The sequence below is a fragment of the Haliotis cracherodii genome, unplaced genomic scaffold (genome assembly GCF_022045235.1).
Source record: "Haliotis cracherodii isolate W230 unplaced genomic scaffold, xgHalCrac1.p SCAF_5, whole genome shotgun sequence".
Taxonomy (NCBI): domain Eukaryota; kingdom Metazoa; phylum Mollusca; class Gastropoda; order Lepetellida; family Haliotidae; genus Haliotis; species Haliotis cracherodii.
Window position 1 is genome coordinate 19,566,143 of NW_027266308.1, and position 24,504 is coordinate 19,590,646.

General features: G+C 41.8%; 1 protein-coding gene across 4 annotated transcripts in view; it reads left to right on the top strand.

Annotated features, from left to right (window-relative positions):
• The window catches only part of LOC139444213 (dentin sialophosphoprotein-like), a 55,496-nt gene extending 41,131 nt beyond the window's left edge, over window positions 1-14,365 (top strand). For 3 of the 4 annotated variants that reach the window (XM_071225126.1, XM_071225128.1, XM_071225129.1), the window contains 3 exons: window positions 4,552-6,537; window positions 8,076-8,185; window positions 11,233-14,365. In XM_071225126.1, coding sequence (XP_071081227.1) covers window positions 4,552-6,537; window positions 8,076-8,185; window positions 11,233-11,241 — 2,105 coding nt within the window. In that variant the 3' untranslated portion in view covers window positions 11,242-14,365. The remainder of the gene's footprint in view (window positions 1-4,551; window positions 6,538-8,075; window positions 8,186-11,232) is intronic. The other variant, XM_071225127.1, reaches the window with a different exon arrangement.
• The last annotated feature ends 10,139 nt before the right edge of the window (window positions 14,366-24,504 follow it).

Sequence of the window (24,504 nt, forward strand, 5' to 3'; positions counted from 1 at the left end):
TGATATGACGCATAAGAAAATGTCAAGTTGGAACTACCAGTGACTGTCGTCCCTATATAACTGCTGTAGATTCAGGACGTATATCAAATGTCAATGGCTTGTATTGTTCAGGGTATAAAGTATACACAATCATGATGTCACATATTATTCAATTTCTTTGTAGAATAGTCCTACATATTCTCATCCTAAGAGCTAAAATATTTTTTTTCTCATAGACACAGCAGTCGTTAAGGTTTCCTATCCAGATGAATTAACATTGAAAGTTAAGTAAGTAAGGACTCCCAGAATGTTGTTCTCCTGTGACACATGATGTGCTGCCTGTTTCAAGATTGCTGTATAATGTCAGTCAGGGCTAACCTAGTGCTATACATATCACAACATCCATGGAACTATTCAAGCCTGCACTGACATTATCATTTAAAGGTCATGTGAACAGGAAAAACAGGCTACAGAAAACTATACCTAAGTATTCATGTTTTTAGAAGTAACTGTGTAACCACTTACTCACATATCTGTCGAAGGCTGTGTGATTTGTTGAGTGTTGCTTTTGTGCTTAACAAGGTGAATGTGAAATGTTGTAAAATGTCTGCAACATGATTGAGTTTGGATACATTAGATTAGAACATAGATACATGATCTGACTATACAAACAGTCTATATACAAATGAGGAAGAGGTCATGTTGCAAGTATACAATGTATACAAATTCTAATTATTAAGATCTGGATTTTATATACCTTGAAGTTAGTTTTGTAGCACCGCCTGTCTACCCCAGTAACTGGGTGTGTGCACCAGCCCCTTCTCAGTAGACACCTCTCCATCCCCTCTCTGTCTGCTCCACCCCCTCTCCACCCCCTCTCTACCCCAATACCAATGTGTGCACCAGCCACTTCCCAGTAGACACCCCTCCATTCCCTTCACCTCCTCTCTATCTCCACTCTACCTTTGTAACTAGTGGTGCACCAGCCGCTTCCCAGTAGACACCCCTCCATTCCCTTCACCTCCTCTCTATCTCCACTCTACCTTAGTAACTAGTGGTGCACCAGCCGCTTCCCAGTAGACACCCCTCCATTCCCTTCACCTCCTCTCTATCTCCACTCTACCTTAGTAACTAGTGGTGCACCAGCCGCTTCCCAGTAGACACCCCTCCATTCCCTTCACCTCCTCTCTATCTCCACTCTACCTTAGTAACTAGTGGTGCACCAGCCGCTTCCCAGTAGACACCCCTCCATTCCCTTCACCTCCTCTCTATCTCCACTCTACCTCCACTCTACCTTAGTAACTAGTGGTGCACCAGCCGCTTCCCAGTGGACACCCCTGTCAATTCTCTGGTGATGGTCATAACATCACCTTGTGGGTCAAGTTCTTACATTATCAGATTGCCCTACAAGCCAACTGTCTTGATCAAAGTCACATTATATCTGTCATCACAATCATTGATCTTCAGGTCTTCAGCAACCGATGCTTGCCATAAGAAGTGACTAATGGGATCGGGTGGTCAGACTTGCTGACTTAGTTGATGCATGTCATTTGTATCCCATTTAAGTAGATCGATTCTCATGATGTCAATCACTTTATTGTCTGGTTCATACTCAGTTATTTACAGACCACTGTCACAGCTGGAATATTGATGAGTGTGGCATTAAGCAACAAATGAACAAACAAACATTGATCTTCATTTCATACACACTTTACCTTCATCACAACATTACACACGTTACCTTCATCACAACATTACACACGTTACCTTTGTCACAACATTACATACGTTACCTTCATCACAACATTAAACACGTTACCTTCATCACAACATTAAACATGTTACCTTCATCACAACATTACACACGTTACCTTCATCACAACATTACACACGTTACCTTCATCACAACATTACACATATAACCATCACAACATTACACACGTTACCTTCATCACAACATTACACATATAACCTTCATCACAACATTACACACGTTCCCTTCATCACAACATTACACACAATACCTTCATAACATCATTGCACACGTTACCTTCATCACAACATTACACATATTACCTTCATCACAACATTACACATATAACCTTCATCACAACATTACACACGTTACCTTCATCACAACATTACATATGTTACCATCATCACAACATTACACACGTTACCTTCATCACAACATTACACCTATAACCTTATCACAACATTACACACGTTACCTTCTTCACAACATTACACACATTACCTTCATCACAACATTACAAACGTTACCTTCATCACAACATTACACCCATAACCTTATCACAACATTACACATGTTACCTTTATCACAACATTACACACGTTACCTTCATCACAACATTACACATGTTACCTTATCACAACATTACACACGTTACCTTCATCACAACATTACACGTATTACCTTCATCACAACATTACACATATTACCTTCATCACAACATTACACACGTTACCTTCATCACAACATTACACCTATAACCTTCATCACAACATTACACACGTACCCTTCATTACAACATGAGTCATATTACCTTCATCACAACATTACACACGTTACCTTCATCACAACATTACACATATAACCTTCATCACAACATTACACACGTTACCTTCATCACAACATTGCACACGTTACCTTCATCACAACATTAAACACGTTACCTTCATCACAACATTACACATATTACCTTCATCATACATTACACACGTTACCTTCGTCACAACATTACACACGTTACCATCATCACAACATTACACACATTACCTTCATCACAACATTACACATGTTACCTTCATCACAACATTACACACGTTACCTTCATCACAACATTACACCTATAACCTTCATCACAACATTACACACGTTACCTTTATCACAACATTACTAACGTTACCTTCATCACAACATTACACATATTACCTTATCACAACATTACACATGTTACCTTCATCACAACATTACACATATTACCTTCATCACAACATTACACATATAACCTTCATCACAACATTACACATATTACCTTCAGCACAACATTACACACGTTACTTTCTCACAACTTTACACACGTTACCTTCATCACAACATTACACACGTTACCTTCATCACAACACTACACACATTACCTTTATCACAACATTACACATATAACCTTCATCACAACATTACACACATTACCTTCATAACAACATTGCACACGTTACCTTCATCACAACATTACACACGTTACCTTCATCACAACATTACACATATTACCCTCAGCACAACATTACACATATAATCTTCATCACAACATTACACACGTTACCTTCATCACAACATTACACACGTTACCATCATCACAACATTACACACATTACCTTCATCACAACATTACACATGTTACCTTCATCACAACATTACACATGTTACCTTCATCACAACATTACACATATTACCTTATCACAACATTACACATGTTACCTTCATCACAACATTACACACATTACCTTCATCACAACATTACACATATAACCTTCATCACAACATTACACACGTTACCTACAGCACAACATTACACACGTTACTTTCTCACAACTTTACACACGTTACCTTCATCACAACATTACATACGTTACATTCATCACAACACTACACACATTACCTTCATCACAACATTACACATATAACCTTCATCACAACATTACACACGTTACCTTCATCACAACATTAAACATGTTACCTTCATCATAACATTACACTCACTCACTCATTAAGCGTACGTCCCATTCAGTAGATAAGGCGTAATGCTGTGTTCTGACATCCTGACACTGCACAAGGCAGGCAAGTTATGAAGTTTTGAAGTCCAAATGTTAACTTTTCACAGTAGAACATTCATCAATGACTAGGCAAGTTCTGTGTTATTTCTGCAGAAACTGTTTCAGTCATTTTCATGGTACCTAGCTAATTTTGTAAAGACAGCCTTCTCCTGACATGACATAATCTCAGAATGACTGGGGACTTCATTAACTGAATGACCACATGCCTGTTGTAGGCATTCCTTCCCTATCAGTGATACTGTCAGTGTAAAATGCAGCAGGTGAACAGAACCAGTATATACAGCCACAAAGGAAACATTTTCATTTGTCATCATGTAGTGATGCTAGTTGCATGATGTTAAAACTACCAATCATTATCTTAAAGCAACAACTAATTTTATCACTGTTATATACATTGTATTCACAATTTTCAACGTATACTGTGTTAATCGCTAACTTGTATATTCATTGTCAGCTGTGTAAGTATGATAAGGATACTGGTAAAAGTTCTGCTTTGCAACTTCCTTGTTTCATTTTCTGTTGGTAACTTTCTTATGTAGCTCTTTGAAAAGGAATTGTCCTTCATTTTAAAACAAATTGTTTTTGCTAAAAATTGATATGGACAATAAATGTTGAGAGCTTTGTACTGATGTAAACAGTGGAGTGTTTAAGATCCTATCTCATTACTGCTTGTAATGTTTTCGTATATATTCATCTTACATTGGATTGAATATTCAGCAGGCGTCAAGCAGGAACAAGATGTCCAAAATAAGCCAGTGGGTAGAGGTCGCGCTCGTGGCCGTGGTCGTGGTCGTGGTCGTGGTGATCGCTCACCCCGTCAGAGGACATTCTCCAGCGGGGATGAATCCAGGAAGGTGGAGAGACAGAAGGACCTTCTTGTGGTGAAGATTGACAACTCTGGGAAAGACACAAACCAGTCTGTGGAGGTGGAGTACTGGGATGATGACATGGTTGATGTCAAGTCCAACTCTGCTGCTTCTGTCAAGTCTGGAACTAGTTCACGCGACGGTCATTCCAATCATACTCGTTGTAGGCGTCGTGATGACCACCAGTTTGATGACCATGATGACGGTCAAGATGGTGATGACAGCTGTGTTGGTGGTCATCCACATCGCCACACACTTAGTCACAGTCTGGGTGATGAGAATGAGCATGATGAGTCTTGGGAAGATTGTCCAGAGGACAGTGAGTTTTATGCAGATGATGATTATGCAGATGGGGATGACAAATATAAGGAGCCTCTAAAGCTGGAGTGTAAGTTGAACCCAGATGCACCAGAGTTTACTCCAACATCACCAGAGTTCATGAAGACACCACCAGGTCATGTCAAGGTCATGGACTGGGTGACTGAGGTGAATTCAAATCTCAGCCCAACTTCACCCCCTCCGACCTTGGATGGGGTAAATAATGAGGAGTGTAAAAAGGCACTCTTCAAAGATAAGTCAAATAGTGCAGGAAAGAGCTCTTCTCATGGTGGAGTTACAAAAAATGACACTAAAGTTTCTGAAGAAGAACTTAGTGCCAGTTACATTGATGAGAAAGAAAGTTGTGATACTGCTGCCCCTGATGCTTCAGAGGAGTTCCTAGATGCTTCTGGAGATGTAGGAGAGGCTGATATATCTCAGCTCTCCAATCAGGAAGTAGGACACGAACATGAATCCAAATCCAGCCCTGTTGGTAGCTGTGGGAATGTTGAAGGTGACACTGACCCATCCACTCAGAACACGGAGGTCAGCACACCTCATAACGACAAAGTTATAGATGAAGCCCAGTCATACTCAAAGGTGAATGTGCCAAATGAACCTCAAGGGAACAATGAAACTATTGTCAACAGTGATGCTGCTGTCAGTAAAATGAAAGAGGTTGATGGTAATATGCATAGTGGGGATGACATATCCCTGATAGATCAACCGCTAATTTCTGGTAAAACTGGGATTTCAGCAAAAGCTGCTCCAATGAATCCCACAATAGATGCAATAAAAGTAGACTCCACAGCGATGAATTTCACGGCAGACGCCACAACACTCGACCCAACAACATTGGTGTCCACAGCAGATATCACGTCAGTTGATCCCACAGCAGATGCCACATCAGTGGATCCCACAGCAGATGTCACATTGGTTGAACAGACGTCAGATGCCACATCAGTGGATCCCACAGCAGATGCCACATCAGTGGATCCCACAGCAGATGTCACATTGGTTGAACAGACGTCAGATGCCACATCAGTGGATCCCACAGCAGATGCCACATCAGTGGATCCCACAGCAGATGTCACATTGGTTGAACAGACGTCAGATGCCACATCAGTGGATCCCACAGCAGATGCCACATCAGTGGATCCCACAGCAGATGTCACATTGGTTGAACAGACGTCAGATGCCACATCAGTGGATCCCACAGCAGATGCTACATCAGTGGATCCCACAGCAGATGTCACATTGGTTGAACAGACGTTAGATGCCACAGCAGTGGATCCCACAGCAGTGGCCCCGACGTCAGATGCCACATCAGTGGATCCCACAGCAGATGCCACAGCAGTGGCCCCGACGTCAGATGCCACAGCAGTGGTTCCCACAGCAGTGGAACCCACAGCAGAGATTGCAAGTGAGCTGTCCACACAGCAGATGGCCAACCCAAACATGACACCTTTGACTGATAGGTCAGACCAGTTACAAACACATCAGTTGGTGCAGGAAAAAGGTAAGCCACTATTCTTATAATTGGTATAATCAAACAGCGCCCATGTAAATGGGGATGCTTTCAGGGTTTTTTCTAAATATGCCCATCACTACACACTTTTGAAACCACACTGCACTTGGACATCTCAGGGATACTATATCAGGTATACCTTCTTTATAGCCCTGGAATATATATTTAGTACATTCATCAGTCGTATCAAGGGTTCAGTGTCATATGCAATTTCTTTGTTACGTTGAATTACACCTTGGTCATCATATATGGTTTACATGCTTGATAGCTCCTGGGAATGTTTTTGAAATACATGTTCCTGATTTTGAAGGTCAAATTCACTTTCAAGGTCATACTCTCAAAAATGTATTAACTGGGGATGTTTTGAGAACACAAGAAGTGTTTGCTGTTGTTGGATGAAATATTTTACATATTGTCCTTAGGGTAGGGCATTTAATTGGTAAGGTTTTGAGCAACTTCCACTGAAGATCAAGGTCACTGGAATGGCCATTCTTGTCATGCTTAAGGTTGTTCTGCTCCTTTTGTACTGCACACATTTCTGTTGTTGTATGACATGTTTAATGTAAGAGCTAGCACCAGTGGTTGTTCAAAATATTTATGCAATTGGCTGACATTGTCAAGGTCATACAATCTGAAGTGCATGTCACACTTATTAAATCTTATTAAATCAAGGTAACCAGAGGCTTGGGACTTTTCTGTTCTATTATTGTATTGCATTAGACATATTTTTCCCAAATTGAAGTATAATTTATTTTTCTTATTTGTCTTGTTGAAGGAATGTGACTTTCTGCTTTAAAGTAGCACCATGTGTAAATGTTGCACAATGTATGACATTTCCCAAGTGATATCATTCAACCTTTTGATAAAGCTAGTTAGAATCATAGTCTTACATTAGACATGTGTTTTCTAAAACTAAAAGTGATGTCTTGTTAATGTTGTTAGAGGCATGTAACTTCCTGTTTTAAAGTCAAACTACATGTACCGGTATTTTCCCAAACCGCAGGTGATGTCATTGAACAGGAAGTGCTTATAGGTTGTTATTAGGGACATTTTGTCCACACTGGGCATGTTGTTTTTTCTTAATCCAGTGTTGATGTCATTAAACCAGAAGTGTTTATGTCATGTTATTAGGGAAGCTAGAGGCATAGGACTGCATTAGACAACATATGGATCAAAGATGTAAAAACATCAATATTGGTGAGGGCAGCCAATACTTGAATTGATAAAGTCAAATTGCTTCATGATACTTCAAATAATTTTCTGGTGGGAAAAGTTTGGGGCTTTCAGGAAATGGCGAGAGTTGGGTTGCAAGCGCCTGTCTAGTTTTTATCAAGACATTGATAGGAAATATAAAAAGCCTTTGATCTTGTTTTTGTAACCCAAATCAGTTTTATTTGCTTCCAGTTTCAGTCCTCTACTAGCTAGTACAGGCAATGAGGATATCATTTGTATAGAAATGTCTGTTACTTGTTTTGCATACACCATTGTCAGAGTTTATGTTGTGATGGCATCATGTTATTCTATTGTAGTGCCAACTGTTGACAATGATCAGAAGAGCTCTGTATCTGAGACTGTTGTTGCTGCTGAGAGCAAAACAACAATCCCAACAACTACCGCCGCAACAGCTGAAAGCTCTCATGTAAGCATTGTAAACATGCACAGCCTCTCAGTCCGTTTCAAGCTGTCAGGCATGGACTAATACTAGCGTAGCTATAACTTACATCTGCAAGTGAGGTAAGTGTGAGATTGATGAGATGGAGCTGCCTGCTTGGGTTTCCTGGTCTACTTTGGTTGTTACCCCACTGAGCACAGCAGTAGTATGGTTACATGGCTTCATCTTTGTCAGTTAAGAAATATAATTTGCTCCACCCCCATGTATAGTGCAATACAGGGCTCGATATTGAGCTATATCAAACATACACCAGTGCAACCTATTATTTAAAAATGCACCCTAATATTTATGTCAACATGCACCAAGTGCTTGTCAAAACATTTCAAATTTGTGTCTCCCTAACCCTTACATGTCCAAATAACATCAGTCTTTGAACAGATTCAATTTACCATACTAAACTACTTATTCCTGTGTTATCATACTGTGTAATTTGTCATGCTTTTGTGGGCTTCATGTCATCAAACTGTGGGTACTTCAAGGTTATGTGTACATGTTCCTGTTATGTTTCACAGCAGCATGTGACACAGGCATAAAACAGTGTGCTTACTGAGTTTGTTCCACTGATGTTAGCAGACTGCAGCGACTGCAAGTCTTGAAATGGAGTGCTTACTGAGTTTGTTCCACTGATGTTAGCAGACTGCAGCGACTGCAAGTCTTGAAATGGTGTGCTTACTGAGTTTGTTCCACTGATGTTAGCAGACTGCAGCGACTGCAAGTCTTGAAATGGAGTGCTTACTGAGTTTGTTCCACTGATGTTAGCAGACTGCAGCGACTGCAAGTCTTGAAACGGTGTGCTTACTGAGTTTGTTCCACTGATGTTAGCAGACTGCAGCGACTGCAAGTCTTGAAACGGTGTGCTTACTGAGTTTGTTCCACTGATGTTAGCAGACTGCAGCGACTGCAAGTCTTGAAACGGTGTGCTTACTGAGTTTGTTCCACTGATGTTAGCAGACTGCAGCGACTGCAAGTCTTGAAACGGTGTGCTTACTGAGTTTTTTCCACTGCAATATTGCACCATTACCAACGTGACTTGACGTGGCGTGATATGGTGTCGCAGCCTTCAAGAGACGAACATGGCAGAGGAAGGGCAACAGCATTTGATTGGTTTGACTGCAATATGTGGCTATATTCCCCACGCTGAGAAACAGATCTACATGTTGTTATTAAACTTTTCAAGGATTGCTCATTGCTGTGTCCAAAGACAGACATAATTCCTAGGGCAGCAATGCCAGCCTCGGACAACTTTGTGGTTGATGGTTGACATCATGCCATATTTCTTCCCTGGGAATAAAATTCAAATATTCAGCAAGTTTAAAGATACTAATTCATCTAGGCTAAAGCAATAATAGTCTTGGTTCTCAGTCACCATCCTCATTATCATACAGTCTGCCGCACGTTTTGTTTTCATTTTCATTTTAAAGAAAATATATACTGTATTCAATGTAATAAGCGCCCAGGGCGCTCTCAAAATTAGGAATAGGGGGCTCTTATTAGAATATTATTTTGAAAAGTTGAAAGATAAATTTTGTGGTTTATGCTGACAGCCTGAAATGTTTATGTACGACAGATATATTTTTCCAGAATTAAATTGCCCATGATTAAGATAGCATATAATACACAAATGTATTATACACGAATAAATAAGTGAGTATGGTTTTACGCCGGTTTGAGCAATATTCCAGCAATATCACGGCGGGGGACACCAGAGAAGGACTTCTCAAATTGTACCCATGTCTGGAAAGGAACCAGGATCTTCAGCGTGACGAGCGAACGCTTTAACTACTAGGCTACCTGACCGCCCCGCAAATAAATAAGTCTTGTGTACATTGATCAATTGGAAGGGGTGCTAATTGGGATTGTTCACTAGTCAATATATTAGCAAATATCGCCGTGGGAGCTTATTATGTCGAATACGGTAATTCCTAAAATTTACACACAATGCACACAAAATATTGAAAATGGAAACAAAAACGAAACGTGCAATGAACTTTATGATGATGTGGGCAGTGCCTGAGAACCAAGACTATAATGTTTTTAGCTATATCGATAATTGATGTAGATGCACCATTTTGATTGATAGTAATGATAGAACAATGTTACTATGGATATGTTAGATGATGGGGGAGCTAATTGAACAGCTTCATGATGTCAAAATAGGATGGTGGTTATGGAACAGCCATTTTCTGCAGTTCCCTTGACATGCAACTATGCTTGTGATGAAAATCTGCTTAAGTAGTTTGTAGATGTACGATCAAGTCTGAGGCAAACAATCAGTATGAATGCAGTCAACTGTCTGTCTTCCATGGAGGATTCTAGGTTCATATCAACTAGATGTTTGGCCTCAATGCAAAATTAATTGATGGTCCAAATTTGAGTATTACAGGCCACCATGATGCAGCTGGAATATTGCAAATGGCAGTGTTAAAGACCATTCACTCAGTGACTCTCTTACTCACTTGTTCACTTGGTAGCATTGATAAGTATCAACTATTTGTTTAGTACCAGTATATCTTCAAAGAAAAAACTTTGTTGTAGATTTGTGATTTAATTAAATATATTATTTGAATATAAAGTTAAAAATGTAATAGCTAGAGGATAGCTGAAAGTATTGTGTCTGGATATCAAGGTACAGTTGCAAGAACAAAGGGTGAGGTGAAGTCGAGCCTTATTGTTCTTGCAATGTGTCTTTTTAACCCGCTCAAGTTCTGTCACTCGTCCTTATTCTGTGTTAGAGCACCGCCAAATACTTGAGGCCCATGTGCTTTTATAATGTGAAGAGTTTAGACAAGAGACACTTTTCACTTTCCATTTAAGGCCAACAAACCCATGGCCCTTTATCAGGATATGATAGTTCTATATGTGACCCAAATAACAAACACTCATTGGACCAGAGTCGTCTTTAACAGTGCACTACTGAATTGTGGTGAATAATAAATGGTTGTCCACGTGGTGAAGATGTACCCTTCAGATGCACTGTGTTATGCCATGTTATTATTTGTTCCATATATTTTCAGGTTGAATGAGGATCTTGCAGAGGAAGGCCTACAGTTTCAACAGGACAGTTTTCACATCCTTTCGACAACATATCCGCCCTGCTTTTAGGGAAAATCACAGCCAAAAAGATATCCATGTTTTTAACTTCATTTCATCCAGTCAGCATTATGTTGTTTAAATGTTATGTCAGGTTTTAAGTAAATCTTAGATTTCAAAAAGTTAAAAGTTGTTTTACATTATAAACTATAATCTGATTCAATGTTTCCATGGAACATGGGGTGAGTACATCTTCCAGTCTCTGAGGATGGGATGTCCTCCTTCCCATAATGTGGGAAGTATGTCTGACAGGACTAGTGCAGTCTCTAACCACAGGATTGTTAGTGCCACCGCCACCGCAATGTGTCTTATTGACCTCATAAATGTACCCCATGAGGTATGTTATGACTTGTCTAGTGTTTTAAGGTGCTCTGATACTCAGTATGTTTTTATTCACTTACAGTACATGTCATTTTCTTTTTAACATATTATGTGTGCCAGGTCGTGAAAACGAATCAGTTGCTTAAGAGCTGAAGTTTGTCATTTCTTTCAATCATGGTACATGTTATTTGATACTACTGACTATGTGAAGCGATAGTATTTAGTTTTGATAGCCGGCCAACAGCCAGCATTGAAGTACTGCCCTTTGTGAGACAGTGTTGTGAGTATTTTATGTGCTTGAGATGTGTTTGATATTGAATTGTACATAGTCACAGATGCTGTTTGTTCTTATGTGCTCATCCTGCATATTTGAAATTGTGTGTTCCATTTAGAACATGTTTGTTGATAGAATTGGTCAGCTGAACTTTATTTATGCAAATTCATGCAAACAATTACTTATAAATGTCCTTCCCATATTTCATTGGTAGTCTTGTTTTCTGCTATTGGTTGTTGCAATTCTTTTACATTCTGTCCTGGGAGACTATTCTTCCACTGACATTTTGTAAGAATGAAAAGGTTATTTTAAGTCATAGATCAATTCATAATATTTCATATATCAAATTCATTTTACAGTCACTTGTTATTTATTGACAACTATACATTGTCCTTCATATTTATGTACTGTGCAATCATATCCACAGTTATTGCATTTAGGATGTGAAAACTTCACTTGTATAGGACTTCACTTCCATAATATTTATCTGTAGTGAGGTTGACAGATAAACATGTTTGCTACTCCATCCTGCAACACCACATGGAGGCAATGGAGGCTTGGATGGCCAAGCCTGAGTGCTGCACCATCCTGCCACACAACATGGAGGCAACAGATGGCCAAGCCTGAGTGCTACTCCATCCTGCCACACAACATGGAGGCAACAGATGGCCAAGCCTGAGTGCTACTCCATCCTGCCACACAACATTGAGGCAACAGATGGCCAAGCGTGAGTGTGCTGCACCATCCTGCCACACAACATGGAGGCAACAGATGGCCAAGCCTGAGTGCTACTCCATCCTGCCACACAACATGGAGGCAACAGATGGCCAAGCCTGAGTGCTACTCCATCCTGCCACACAACATTGAGGCAACAGATGGCCAAGCGTGAGTGTGCTGCACCATCCTGCCACACAACATGGAGGCAACAGATGGCCAAGCCTGAGTGCTACTCCATCCTGCCACACAACATGGAGGCAACAGATGGCCAAGCATGAGTGTGCTAAACCATCCTGCCACACAACATGGAGGCAACAGATGGCCAAGCGTGAGTGTGCTACATTGTCCTCCCACACAACATGGAGGCAACAGATGGCCAAGCCTGAGTGTGCTAAACCATCCTGCCACACAACATGGAGGCAACAGATGGCCAAGCGTGAGTGTGCTACATCGTCCTCACACACAACATGGAGGCAACAGATGGTCAAGCGTGAGTGTGCTACACCACCTCCCAGGCTCACACATAACATGGAGGCAACAGATGGCCAAGCAAGAGTGTGCTTCACCACCTCCCAGGCTCACACATAACATGGAGGCAACAGATGGCCAAGCAAGAGTGTGCTACACCACCTCCCAGGCTCACACATAACATGGAGGCAACAGATGGCCAAGCGTGAGTGTGCTACACCACCTCCCAGGCTCACACATAACATGGAGGCAACAGATGGCCAAGCAAGAGTGTGCTACACCACCTCCCAGGCTCACACATAACATGGAGGCAACAGATGTTCAAGCGTGAGTGTGCTACACCACCTCCCAGGCTCACACATAACATGGAGGCAACAGATGGCCAAGCGTGAGTGTGCTACACCACCTCCCAGGCTCACACATAACATGGAGGCAACAGATGGTCAAGCGTGAGTGTGCTACACCATCCTCCCACACAACATGGTGTGGACAGGTAGGCATGTCTGAGTGCTGCACCCACCTCCCAAACAACACTCACTGAGGAGTTTTTATTTATTTATCACTCTATTGTTTTGTTACAAATGTGTATGCTACTGCCTTGAATCCTTTTTCAAAAGTAAGAGGTCTTTTTATTGAAAGGACTCTAATTACTTGCCATGTTAGACTGTTTGGTGCTCTAGTTAGATGTTCATAGCAATATCACAGTTCAAATTTTAGAGTATCCAAAACAATCAGTTTATATATACTTTGATAGATTCATTTCCTGGGATTTACAGGAAATTTGTTTGTGGAAGCATGACATCTGAACCTTTATGTTGTTATCCTCGGAGATTTGGATCTCAGACTTTGAGAGGCGACTTTGATATATGACTGTCTACTGTGTGACTGCAGGCAGCGAACACATACAGGAGGATCGGCTCACTTAAGTCAAGAGACACCAGTAATGTAAACTAGACACCAACTTCGTAACTTTGGAGTGTTTATGCAGTATTAATAATCTGTGTATATTAGCATTAGCATGTGTTGATATGTGAGAAATATACAAAATACAGACATAAGCAAGAAATATTACAAAAATACTTAGCTTGTATGTACTGTGTCAGCAATGTTTTAATCATTTTTATGTGATGGGAACATTCCCAAGTCTTCAGTCTTGGCTTACTGGACTAGAGAATGCACAACACTGTTAACAATAAGACCTACTGAAAAAAATGGAACGCTTCAGAGTTTTCAGATTTTATTGAAATGAATTTTAACAGAGAATAAATTTTGTATAAAGACTTGAAATGGTGTATTAGTATTGACTTCAGTTTTAAGCTCAACTGGAGGAATGCAGGACCCGGTCATCTGCGGTGCCTTTAATTTGCTGTGAATGGCTAAATCTCAGATGTGACAGAAGTACACGATCATGGATTACAGTCAGATTTGCCCGAATAATCATCCTTGGTTTGATCACTCGTGCTTGTTTGTTTCACCAAATGGGTTAACTTTTAAGACCTGCATTACCTAGGGTTTTCTCCAACATTTAAGCTGGCACCTTATGATAAAACTGAAATATTGTTCACGTCGTGATTAATCCCAACAAACTCACTCAACAGATTGGAGAACATGGACTTGGCATTTAGATTTGGAAAAGTGAGCTCATGTTGTGGAACATTGTCTTTCATCTGCGCTCCTCATACCACCTGCATATTTTACATCTCTGAAACTCTTGAGTTTTTAAACTGAAAGTTTGTTTATGTGATCCGAGTAATCATGTCTCAAACATCTTCTAACAGAAATCTGTTCCAGTTTAAACATTGCAGTCATGACAGCCATATTGTACATTGTGCCCATATCTCAGTAATTTTGGTATAAATGCAATAAGTATGTGGTACAAAGAATAACATACGTTTTTGGGAGTATTTATATTTTTGACACAACTGTTGCCTTGCACCATTTTCTACACCTCCAAATTCACTTTGATGCTGAAGCTGAGTGAGGTGCTGTTTAACAGTTTATACCTGATTTTATATTATCAATGATTCATTCATTGGTAGTGATGAGGTGGTCTGCCTTGCTGACTTCGTTGATGCATGTCATAGATTGATGCTCAATTACTGGTCGTGACTCCATTATTTTCAGACTGCCTTCATATGGCTGGAATAGTGCTGGGTGTGGTAATAAGCAACAAACAGTCATCACACTTTGTTGCATGACAGATTTCATCACTGTAGATGAGCATAATGATTCCAACTGTCCAGTTGGGTAGCCCACCCATCTGACTGGAGTTCTGACATACATGGTACACATTTCGTCATTTGGTATCACAATCTCATCAGTATAGGTAAGTTACCTTGAACGTTGATGTCATTTTATAAAGATTATAGCTTATCAAGGGAAAAGAAAGTTTACTTTGCCCTTTTTAGTGTGGGCAACTTCTTCCTAGCTCCTCAAATCTGCTCATTGATTGTACATTAAAGAACAGCAGGACAGCTTTCCTCTATTTCATTTTGTATACATGGATTTTTAATGCCTGATTGATTACCTTTCTTTGCCCATTCTTCAAGTTGATCAGAAAGCAGACAATTCTACATGGAATTTTATTTATATACATTTATCTGTACCCAAAACCTTAAATTCTATATGAAAGTGTATAGTTTACAATACATATTAAGGTATCCATTCTTCATTACGTTTGCAATCCAACTTATGAATGAATGGATCAATCAATCCTAAATAGTACCAGTAAAGTCAAAGTTTGCGTATCAGCCAATCGAATTGCATACAAAGGTAACTTCTCTTATTGCCTCCAGTGCACTTTGCAAACAATGTTATCAAAACAACTTCATGGTTCAGGGCACACAATAGCAAAACCTTCATCCCTACACTGTAATGAACTTATCTATGCAATGCCATTGTCATCAAACAAGGGATAATAATTTATACTTGTTTATATATACTACTCAAAATTTGATAAGGATCGTAGATATTTTTCTTAATAAAAAAAACAAAATAACTGCATAACTGGCAATATTGTGTTCAAGTGAAATCAAAAACGTCTCCAACACACGTGCACGTGCATTTCATGCCATTGGAAATGCGTTTCACATCACAGTTCATGCTTTTGCTACCATTGCACGATTTCCAATCGGGCAACGGTGTCTGATTCATTCTGAAACTTTAAACTCAATTGAGTGTTTACACTACGTTTATCTACGCAATGCCCCCTCAACGTGTAAGGCGTCGCCTGACGACAGAACAACTGGGCAGATGTATTGGAATGCTTGATGCTGGCTATTCACAACGTGACGTTGCCAATGCACTAAACGTCAGCCAGAGCGTTGTAAGCAGGGCCTGGTCCCGACAGCAAAATTTTGGTACAGCAGCACACCGACATGGGGGTGGTCGTCAGAGGTCGACAACCCAACGCCAAGATCATTTTGTGGCTCTTCAGGCACGACGTCATCCCTTCTGGACAGCAACCAGCCGACGTAACGACCTCCTGAACGCCTCGGGGGTGAATGTGTCCACTCAGACGATACGGAATCGTCTTCACAATGCAGGTCTCTACTCGAGAAGGGCATGTGTCCGAATCCCCCTGACTGTTCGACACCGGCGGGAGCGATTGGAATGGGCTGAAGATCATGTCACTTGGACACGGAACGATTGGGTTCCAGTTCTGTTCACCGATGAGTCCAGGTATTGTTTGGACTTTACAGACAGGAGGCAGCGGGTGTGACGACAACGTGAACGTTTCCATGATGCCAACATCAGTGAACATGACCGTTATGGTGGTGGTTCCATCATGGTCTGGGGTGGAATCAACAGTAATGGAAGGACAGATCTTCATGTCCTGGAGAGAGGAACAATGACGGGGGTGAGGTACCGGGATGAGATCCTCGATGTGTACGTCAGACCCTACGCTGGTGCTGTTGGCCCTGAGTTCATCCTGATGGATGATAACGCCCGTCCTCATCGCGCCAGGGTGGTTGAGCAGTACCTTGAGCATGAGACAATTGTCCGCATGGATTGGCCAGCGCGCTCGACGGACTTGAACCCGATTGAGCATGTCTGGAACATGCTGCAGGTTGCCCTTTGACGCCGTAGAGCACAACCCACGACTTTGGCAGAGCTCGGACAAAAAATGGAACAACGTGGGGTCTGATCACTTGGTCGATATACCACTGAGCAGTGACGCCGTGTCCCCGACCTTGACCAACATTCAGAAAGCACATGGGTCCAAGTCTCGCATTAAGTCCAATCCCTGCCCATATCTTGACGCTAGGTCCACCCCACAACGTTTCTGTCAGCGAAACGATCACCTCGACGCCGCCAAATTCTGACTCTTCCATCTGCATGGGAGACACAAAAGCGACTTTCATCAGAGAAGATGACACGCCTCCACTCACGATGACGCCAATTCTGATGACCCTGTGCCCACTGAAGACGTGCTTGTCGATGACGTGGTTGGAGAACAGGACGACGTGCTGGTCGGCGACATCTGAGGTTGTTGGAACGGAGACGTCGGATCACAGTTTCCCGGCTAATGTGTCGATTATGTGTTCCTATGGTCTGTCGAGCACTTTCACTTGCAGTTAGGAACGGATGTCGCTGGTGTTGACGGGTAATCTGCCAATCTTGTCGAGGTGTGGTGACCCGAGGACGACCGCTCCGAGGAAGGTCATCTGTGGTCTGTGTAGCATTGTGTCGATGCAGGAGACGGTAAATTGTGGTTGTGTTAACGTTGAAATGACGGGCAACATCTTGGACAGACTCTCCAGCTTCCACAGGTCCGATAGCATGGTTTGTCTGAATTTGAGTTAGGCGTGGCATTGTTGACCAAGGAGTGGTAGGTCCAAGAATCGGCCACAGTTTTATACCCACTACAGTTCGTGCATTTTCGATTTCGCGAGAAATGGGTGCATGATACCCACATATTCATTGAAATGGTGCGTTTTTGGCGATTCGTTTTTTATGGCTTCACTAGATGCTAAAACTCGTATCAATATATGTTTTCCGTGTTTGTTACCTATTTGCTTAAAACCACTTGCGTTTCTTTTGCGTGTGAGTATACATGATGCAAATGTGTAATTGTACTGATCATTAATTAGAAATTGTATTTAGCATTCAGCATACATTCGATTTTCATACAATTTGGCGAGTGACGACAGCGCCTGGCATGAAGTAATGTTTCGTCCCTGGTAAGGTCTCCATTTGGCTTCCAACTTGCGGTTAAATGTCACAGTCCTGGCATTATGATGATGAGACATATGTCCATATTATACGAATTCCCACACTAACGGCAGTGAGGCGGTCTCTTTGTGTGGCAGTGTAAGAAGGAATTATTGGTACTCACTGTCAGGAGAGTACAAGAACAGTTTATTATCTCCACACCACTGGCGCTGGTACAAAAGAGTACAAAAGAATAAGCATGTACACATAAAGTATTAATATGTGACAAGTTGACAGTATGTCATTCATAGGTATATTATATCTATTCTGTTTTGTGTTTTCGTACTACTTTATATATTTCATCGATCAATCGATAAGTTCTTAAGATCTCTAGTGTTTTGACTGTACAATAACCTCTTAAATGTATACAAATTAGACCATTTATTCTGGTAAGTAAATGGTAAGTTTACAAGTTTATTTTTGACAGAGCTTGGCATCTAAACAGATAATGAAATTCGTCTGCAACTGAAGGAGAGTTGCACAGTTCACACACACGATCTTCTTTCTTTAGTTTATTCTAACGAATGGTTTCAATCGGTAAATTATGCTTACATGTTCTGAATTTTAAGATTGGATTATACATGTTCTGTCATTCAAGGGTATCCTTTAAATTTTGTGTTTTCCGTCAGATACTGATAAATGTAACATTTGCCCCTCATTGCCGTGTTGCATCTCCATTTTTGTACGAATTGTTCCTGTAGTACCTAGCCTACCTCAGCAAACTGCCATGTCGTATCACAGGTAATAGGGTTGTAGAATATGTGTACTAGTCCACAGTTATTTAATACAGTTTTAATCCATTCTAGGTATTACTTACATCATGATTCCGTATAACAAAGTGATAAATCATTTGTGAGTGAGTGAGCTAAAATTTAACGTCGCATCGGCATTAATTCGGCAATATATAAAAACAAATTTTATCAAACACATGTGAGCATAACAATATCATTCATATAGTTTGAAACACGGGTTATAGGCCACCTCGCTGGGGATCATGGGGACTTACGGTGCCTCAGCTTCCTGCGCGACACCCCAGCAGGATTTACGTCATCACTTACGTCAGCTACTTGTGGTTGTGCTCAACACTAGGCAGTAGTAAAACATACTCAGCAATGAGTTGGCTTAAAACACTGGTTGATGACAGTAACATCGATTATGACAGTAATCGTGTCACACATTTGTGAAAGTTACTTATCACACGTATGTGTTGCGATGTTATGCCAGAATTTAACTACACGTTTTGAGATAGTTATGTGTAGTGGTTTTCTGCCTATTTTCCCATAAACCATTAAATTTGGAGTTGATACCCTTAATCCAGAAGCAAATTTTAATTTCTTTAAATGTACACGCTAAATAATTTGTAAATTGTCGTATCCCCGTTTTCTGAACGATATAACAAGATAGCTGATACCATAGAATCAAAAGTCGAAATAAGGCAATCGAGAGGTAAATGGATATTTCAAGCTCTCTTCAGGAGACAGAACATAGCTTTCCTGGCATTAGGGCCAACAAATTGCGCTACTATCATCCTTCGATTTCTATGGAATGTTGGGCCAAGGTAAACATAGTTAGCTACTAGCTCGAGGTGTTTTCCGCCAAACATGAATTGGAGTTTACTTCGCTTAGCGTGGCCACTGCCAAATATGATAATGTTTTATATATATATCTAATTTCCATTTAGTGCAGTAAATTCTAAACGAGTCAAGGTTTTCTGTAAATCGCCGGGGCATCTACCTAAATAAGAGTGTCATCAGCATACAGTAAAATCATAAATTGTAATAATACGTTAATAAGATTGTAATAAACATCTACACCGTGCGCGCGGGAGGCAGGAAGTTATTGTTACCAGTGAAGGGTGACAATCGTGTATTAAGAATAATCGTAAAAAGTTTCCCCATGCAACTCAACATTGTGATAGGTTTGTAAGAGTTCGGGTCTTGTGAGTTACCTTTCTTTTTAAATATACTGAGAGGCAATGAAAACGCAATCCAATTTTCAAACGTGAATTTTATTAACATAAGAACATTTCAAAGCTTGTGTTAAGTATATTAGCAAAGACTGATCACGATAGAGAAATTCTGCATAAAGCAGTGTCCAATATCATCAGTTCCAACCCCATTTACAGGAGAGAGATTGAACAGACCCTCAGTATCTGGTGTGTCCACCTTGAGCACGAACACAAGCTTGCAAACGCCTTGGCATGGAATCACATAAACGATGGATGAAATGGGCCGGGATTGCGTGCCAGTGATACTGCAATGCCTGAGTGAGCTCAGCAACATTGCGGGGCGAAATCTGTTGTCGTCTCACGCCTACCAAGTTCGTCCCACAGGTGCTCAATTGGGTTCATGTCTGGTGACCTTGAGGGCCACTGCATGACCTCCGCGTTTATTCTCTGAAGAAAATTCCGTGTCAGGATGGCAGTATGGGGCCTAGCCGGTTTCCACCATGCTGTCGTAAGAGAGGAAGAAGAACTGGCTGTAGAACAATATCCACGTAACGTCGTGCCGTCAAGTTACCTTGCACAATAACAAGCTGTGATTTAAACACAGCATTTATGGCTCCCCAAACCATTACTCCTCCACCACCAAAGCGATCTCGTTCAACAACACAAGGTCTCACATAACGTTCACCTTGACGTCGGTACACATCTGGGAAAGAGACGTTAAAGCGAGACTCATCAGAGAAAACAACATTCCTCCAACCGACGTTGCCCAGAAAACCACCTGCTGCAGCCCATCGCTGTCGTTGATGTCTGTTATTATGCGTTAAGATCTGACCTTGGTACGGTCGACGTGACCGTATCCCTGCTGCAGCAAGACGTCGACGCACAGTTCGACTGCTGATGGATCTTCCTCTGATTCCGATAGCGTTGTTAGCAGTCTGTACAGCTGTCTGAAATCGACGTCGGAGGTGTTGCATGACAATATAGCGATCCTGACGTCCTGTTGTCACCCGTTGAACGCCTATGCGTGGCCGATCCTCCACCCTGCCTGTGACTTGGTAGCGCCTTCTGAGACGACTGACAGTTGATGGATGGACATTAAAGTGTTGTGCAACGTCAGTCTGTGGAGTGCCAGCTCGCAGCATTCCAATGGCCTGGTGGCGCTGATTTTATAGGGGGGCAATGTGTACTGTTTGCATGCAATTCAAAATTCATGTCGTGCACATGCATTTCGGACTGCAAGCTGAAGATGTGTTTTGGCGTTTTGTTCAGGATGGTGTGCACACAACCAAACATGTCTGTACACACGACGACAGAAGACAATTATCACGCTAAGTAACATTTTTCAATAACTAATCACTTTGTTTTCTCCTCTGTTACTATTCTATGATAAAAAAATGGTGATTGCGATTTTCATTGCCTCTCCGTAATAGTACTGGCTTGATCACATCGGTTAGCCATGCATTTTGTATGTGTCCGGTAGTAAACACGGCATTACAGTAATCAAGATAAACCGGTTGTAATCATTACTATATACTCATTCATTCACAAGGAGATCTATACCAGCAGGGTTTTTTCAGGTTATGTCTTCTATTGTGATGTCACTATTGAGCATTTGATCAAATGATCATATTTGGATATTCTTCATTAATAATTGTGTCTGTATTCTTATCTTTATTTATATCTTTATCTTATCTTATTTTATATTTATATCGTATTCTGTCGGAAAACAGGAAAAGAAAGCACGATAATTAGTAGAGAGTCCTCTCTCTATGTCAGCCATACAAGTCTGTACTTGAACGTTTCCCATTTGCCCCAGACACCAAACATATAAGTAGGTAAGGACAGCACCCTGGTATCCAAACCAGCAGGAGTTATCTCCCCTGCCGGAAGTACCGCCATTTTGGATGCGCGAAGAAGAGCATGCTGGGTAATGCGTGTGCATTCAAGATGACGTCACGTCCGGTTCCGGGAGGCGTGCGAGAAGGAAAAGCGTACGTAAAATCCTCCACCTAAGCAAGTAAGGCCATCATGGGCATCAGGGTTGGCAAGCAGTGTGAGGAAGAGGAGGGAGGAGGAGGGTTCTTTTTTGTGTGTGTTTGTTGGCAAAGCAATGATGAAAAAGTTCTTTCGGGAGAGTTGGGTGGCCCTGAAAAGGGCCGTTTGGAGAAGAAAGATACCACCAAAACTGGAACGGGAACTGGAACGGGAATGGGAATGGAAACTTCATCCTAGGAAGGCGGGGGAAGCTTCCTCATTCGCGTTGTTCTGATTCGCAGTCTCCTCCCACAGATAGTGCCAGAAAGTAGTAACTGCCACGTTCTTCTTGTGTCTCACAGCCCGGTCAGCTTGAGTTAGGCGCAGTGAGAGGACCACTTGAGGTGTGCCAGCCAATTATCGTTGTGGGCCACCCATCTTCTCAGCCGCACACCGCAATGAAAGCAGTAAACGCCATCGGCACTTTTCGTATACACGAAACCAACATGAGCCATCTCTTCAGCGGTCTGGTTCATCTGCATCAGCCACCCCTCGAAGGTGGCTAGTCTTCTTTCAAAGTGTAGATGGGGCTTACTAGGCAGCAGCGGCCTACCATCACAAGCATCCGTACACTCAGATCTGGACCCACAACCATCCCTACCATCACTCCTGGGTCCACAGGATTCTACACCGTCAGTCCCCAGAAGAATCGTGGTCCCCTCACAAGCATCTGTACAGCTCCTCGTCTCTACCATTCTCTGTGTGATGATAATGAATTTTTTCACAAGTGAATCTGAACCCACTCAACTTTTTGCTCTCTTTTTATAGAAGAGTGAGCGGATCGAAATGTTCCGCTGTTTTGATTGCCATGAAGCAGCACGTTGATTGGTCCGAAACGCAGCACGCTGACTGGTCCGTTTTCCATAGGAACATGCCTGTTCCATGGCAGAGAAAGCACAACCTGCTGTTCGACCAATCAGAGACCCGCACGGGGCATGTGTGGCCTCTGATTGGTCGAAAACCCAAGCTTCTGATTGGTGCCTTTTTCGATCCTTTTTCGGGAGACTTGGGTGGTTTGATCGTGAGAGACTAACTCCTCACCCACATATGTGCTGTGCTGCACAGGCACGGATGGGTCGTCATCTTTCTTCTGACAGGACACTCACTGGCGTGGGTTAAACACCTCATGTAAGTGTCCTTCAGTACGGTATGACAATTCACGCACTAAAACGTCCCATTACATGCCTTAGTGCCATGAGCGTAGACTGGCAGGCAGCCTTTGCACATACTGCATTGCCATGGAGGCGATGGCAATGCTGCTGCTGTCTTTGTGAGTTCCATGTCCCAGTGACAGCCTTTGCACAGCAGCAGCTTTTCAATTGAAACCAGCTCCACATCCCCGTTCTCCATGTTGTTTTCAATATTGTCATAGAATGCAGTGTTGGGGGCCTCGCTCTTTTTATAGGAGAGGAGCGGATTGAAATGTCCCCCTATTTTGATTAGTTGAAAACACAGCACCCTAATTGGTCCGTTTGTGTGCCTGGTCTGAGCCCCGGTTTTCCAAACCCACCTGACCCGACCCTTGTGTTTCTTTTCCATAGGAAAAGGCATGTTCCATGGTAGAGAAAGCACAACTCATCTCGGATGCTGTCTTCTGATTGGTCGGTGCTGGTTTCTGATAGGTCAAAAGCTTCTGATAGGTTGCCTTTTTTATCCTGTTTTGGGGAAGGCTTGTCTATAAATCAAGAAGAGCAGACGTTCATCAGGCTATCATTGGCATCATGACTGGCAAACAGAGTGAACCATATCACTTGGAGAAGATAGAGGTGTCTCAAGCCAGACGGTTAAGAACCTTGAACTATACTTATCATTTGACATTGAACCAAGGCTACTTGGAAGATGACCCACCACACCACCTGTCCACAGAACTGAAACGTTTATTTGACAGAGTGATTGATGACATCTACCAAGAGGGGTCAGGCCAGAAGGGTGACAATACTGGTCTTTGTATCCGTCACCCCGCTTTGGAGTCTCCCATACGGATTCCATTTCGCCGCTTTGAAGATCTCCATGGCCAAGATATCTTGCATGCTGTGGAAAAAGTCCAGCAGTCCAACAAAGACATTGTCATTGATGACACTATGGTTGTGAAATAATTACATGTAGTAGATCCAGACCGACTAGGATCAGGCAGTGGGCATCTGAATAACGTGGTTGGGCTGGAAACATTTTTTAGAAAATGTGCATTGTAAGGATCAAGAACAAAGATCAATCCTGTTT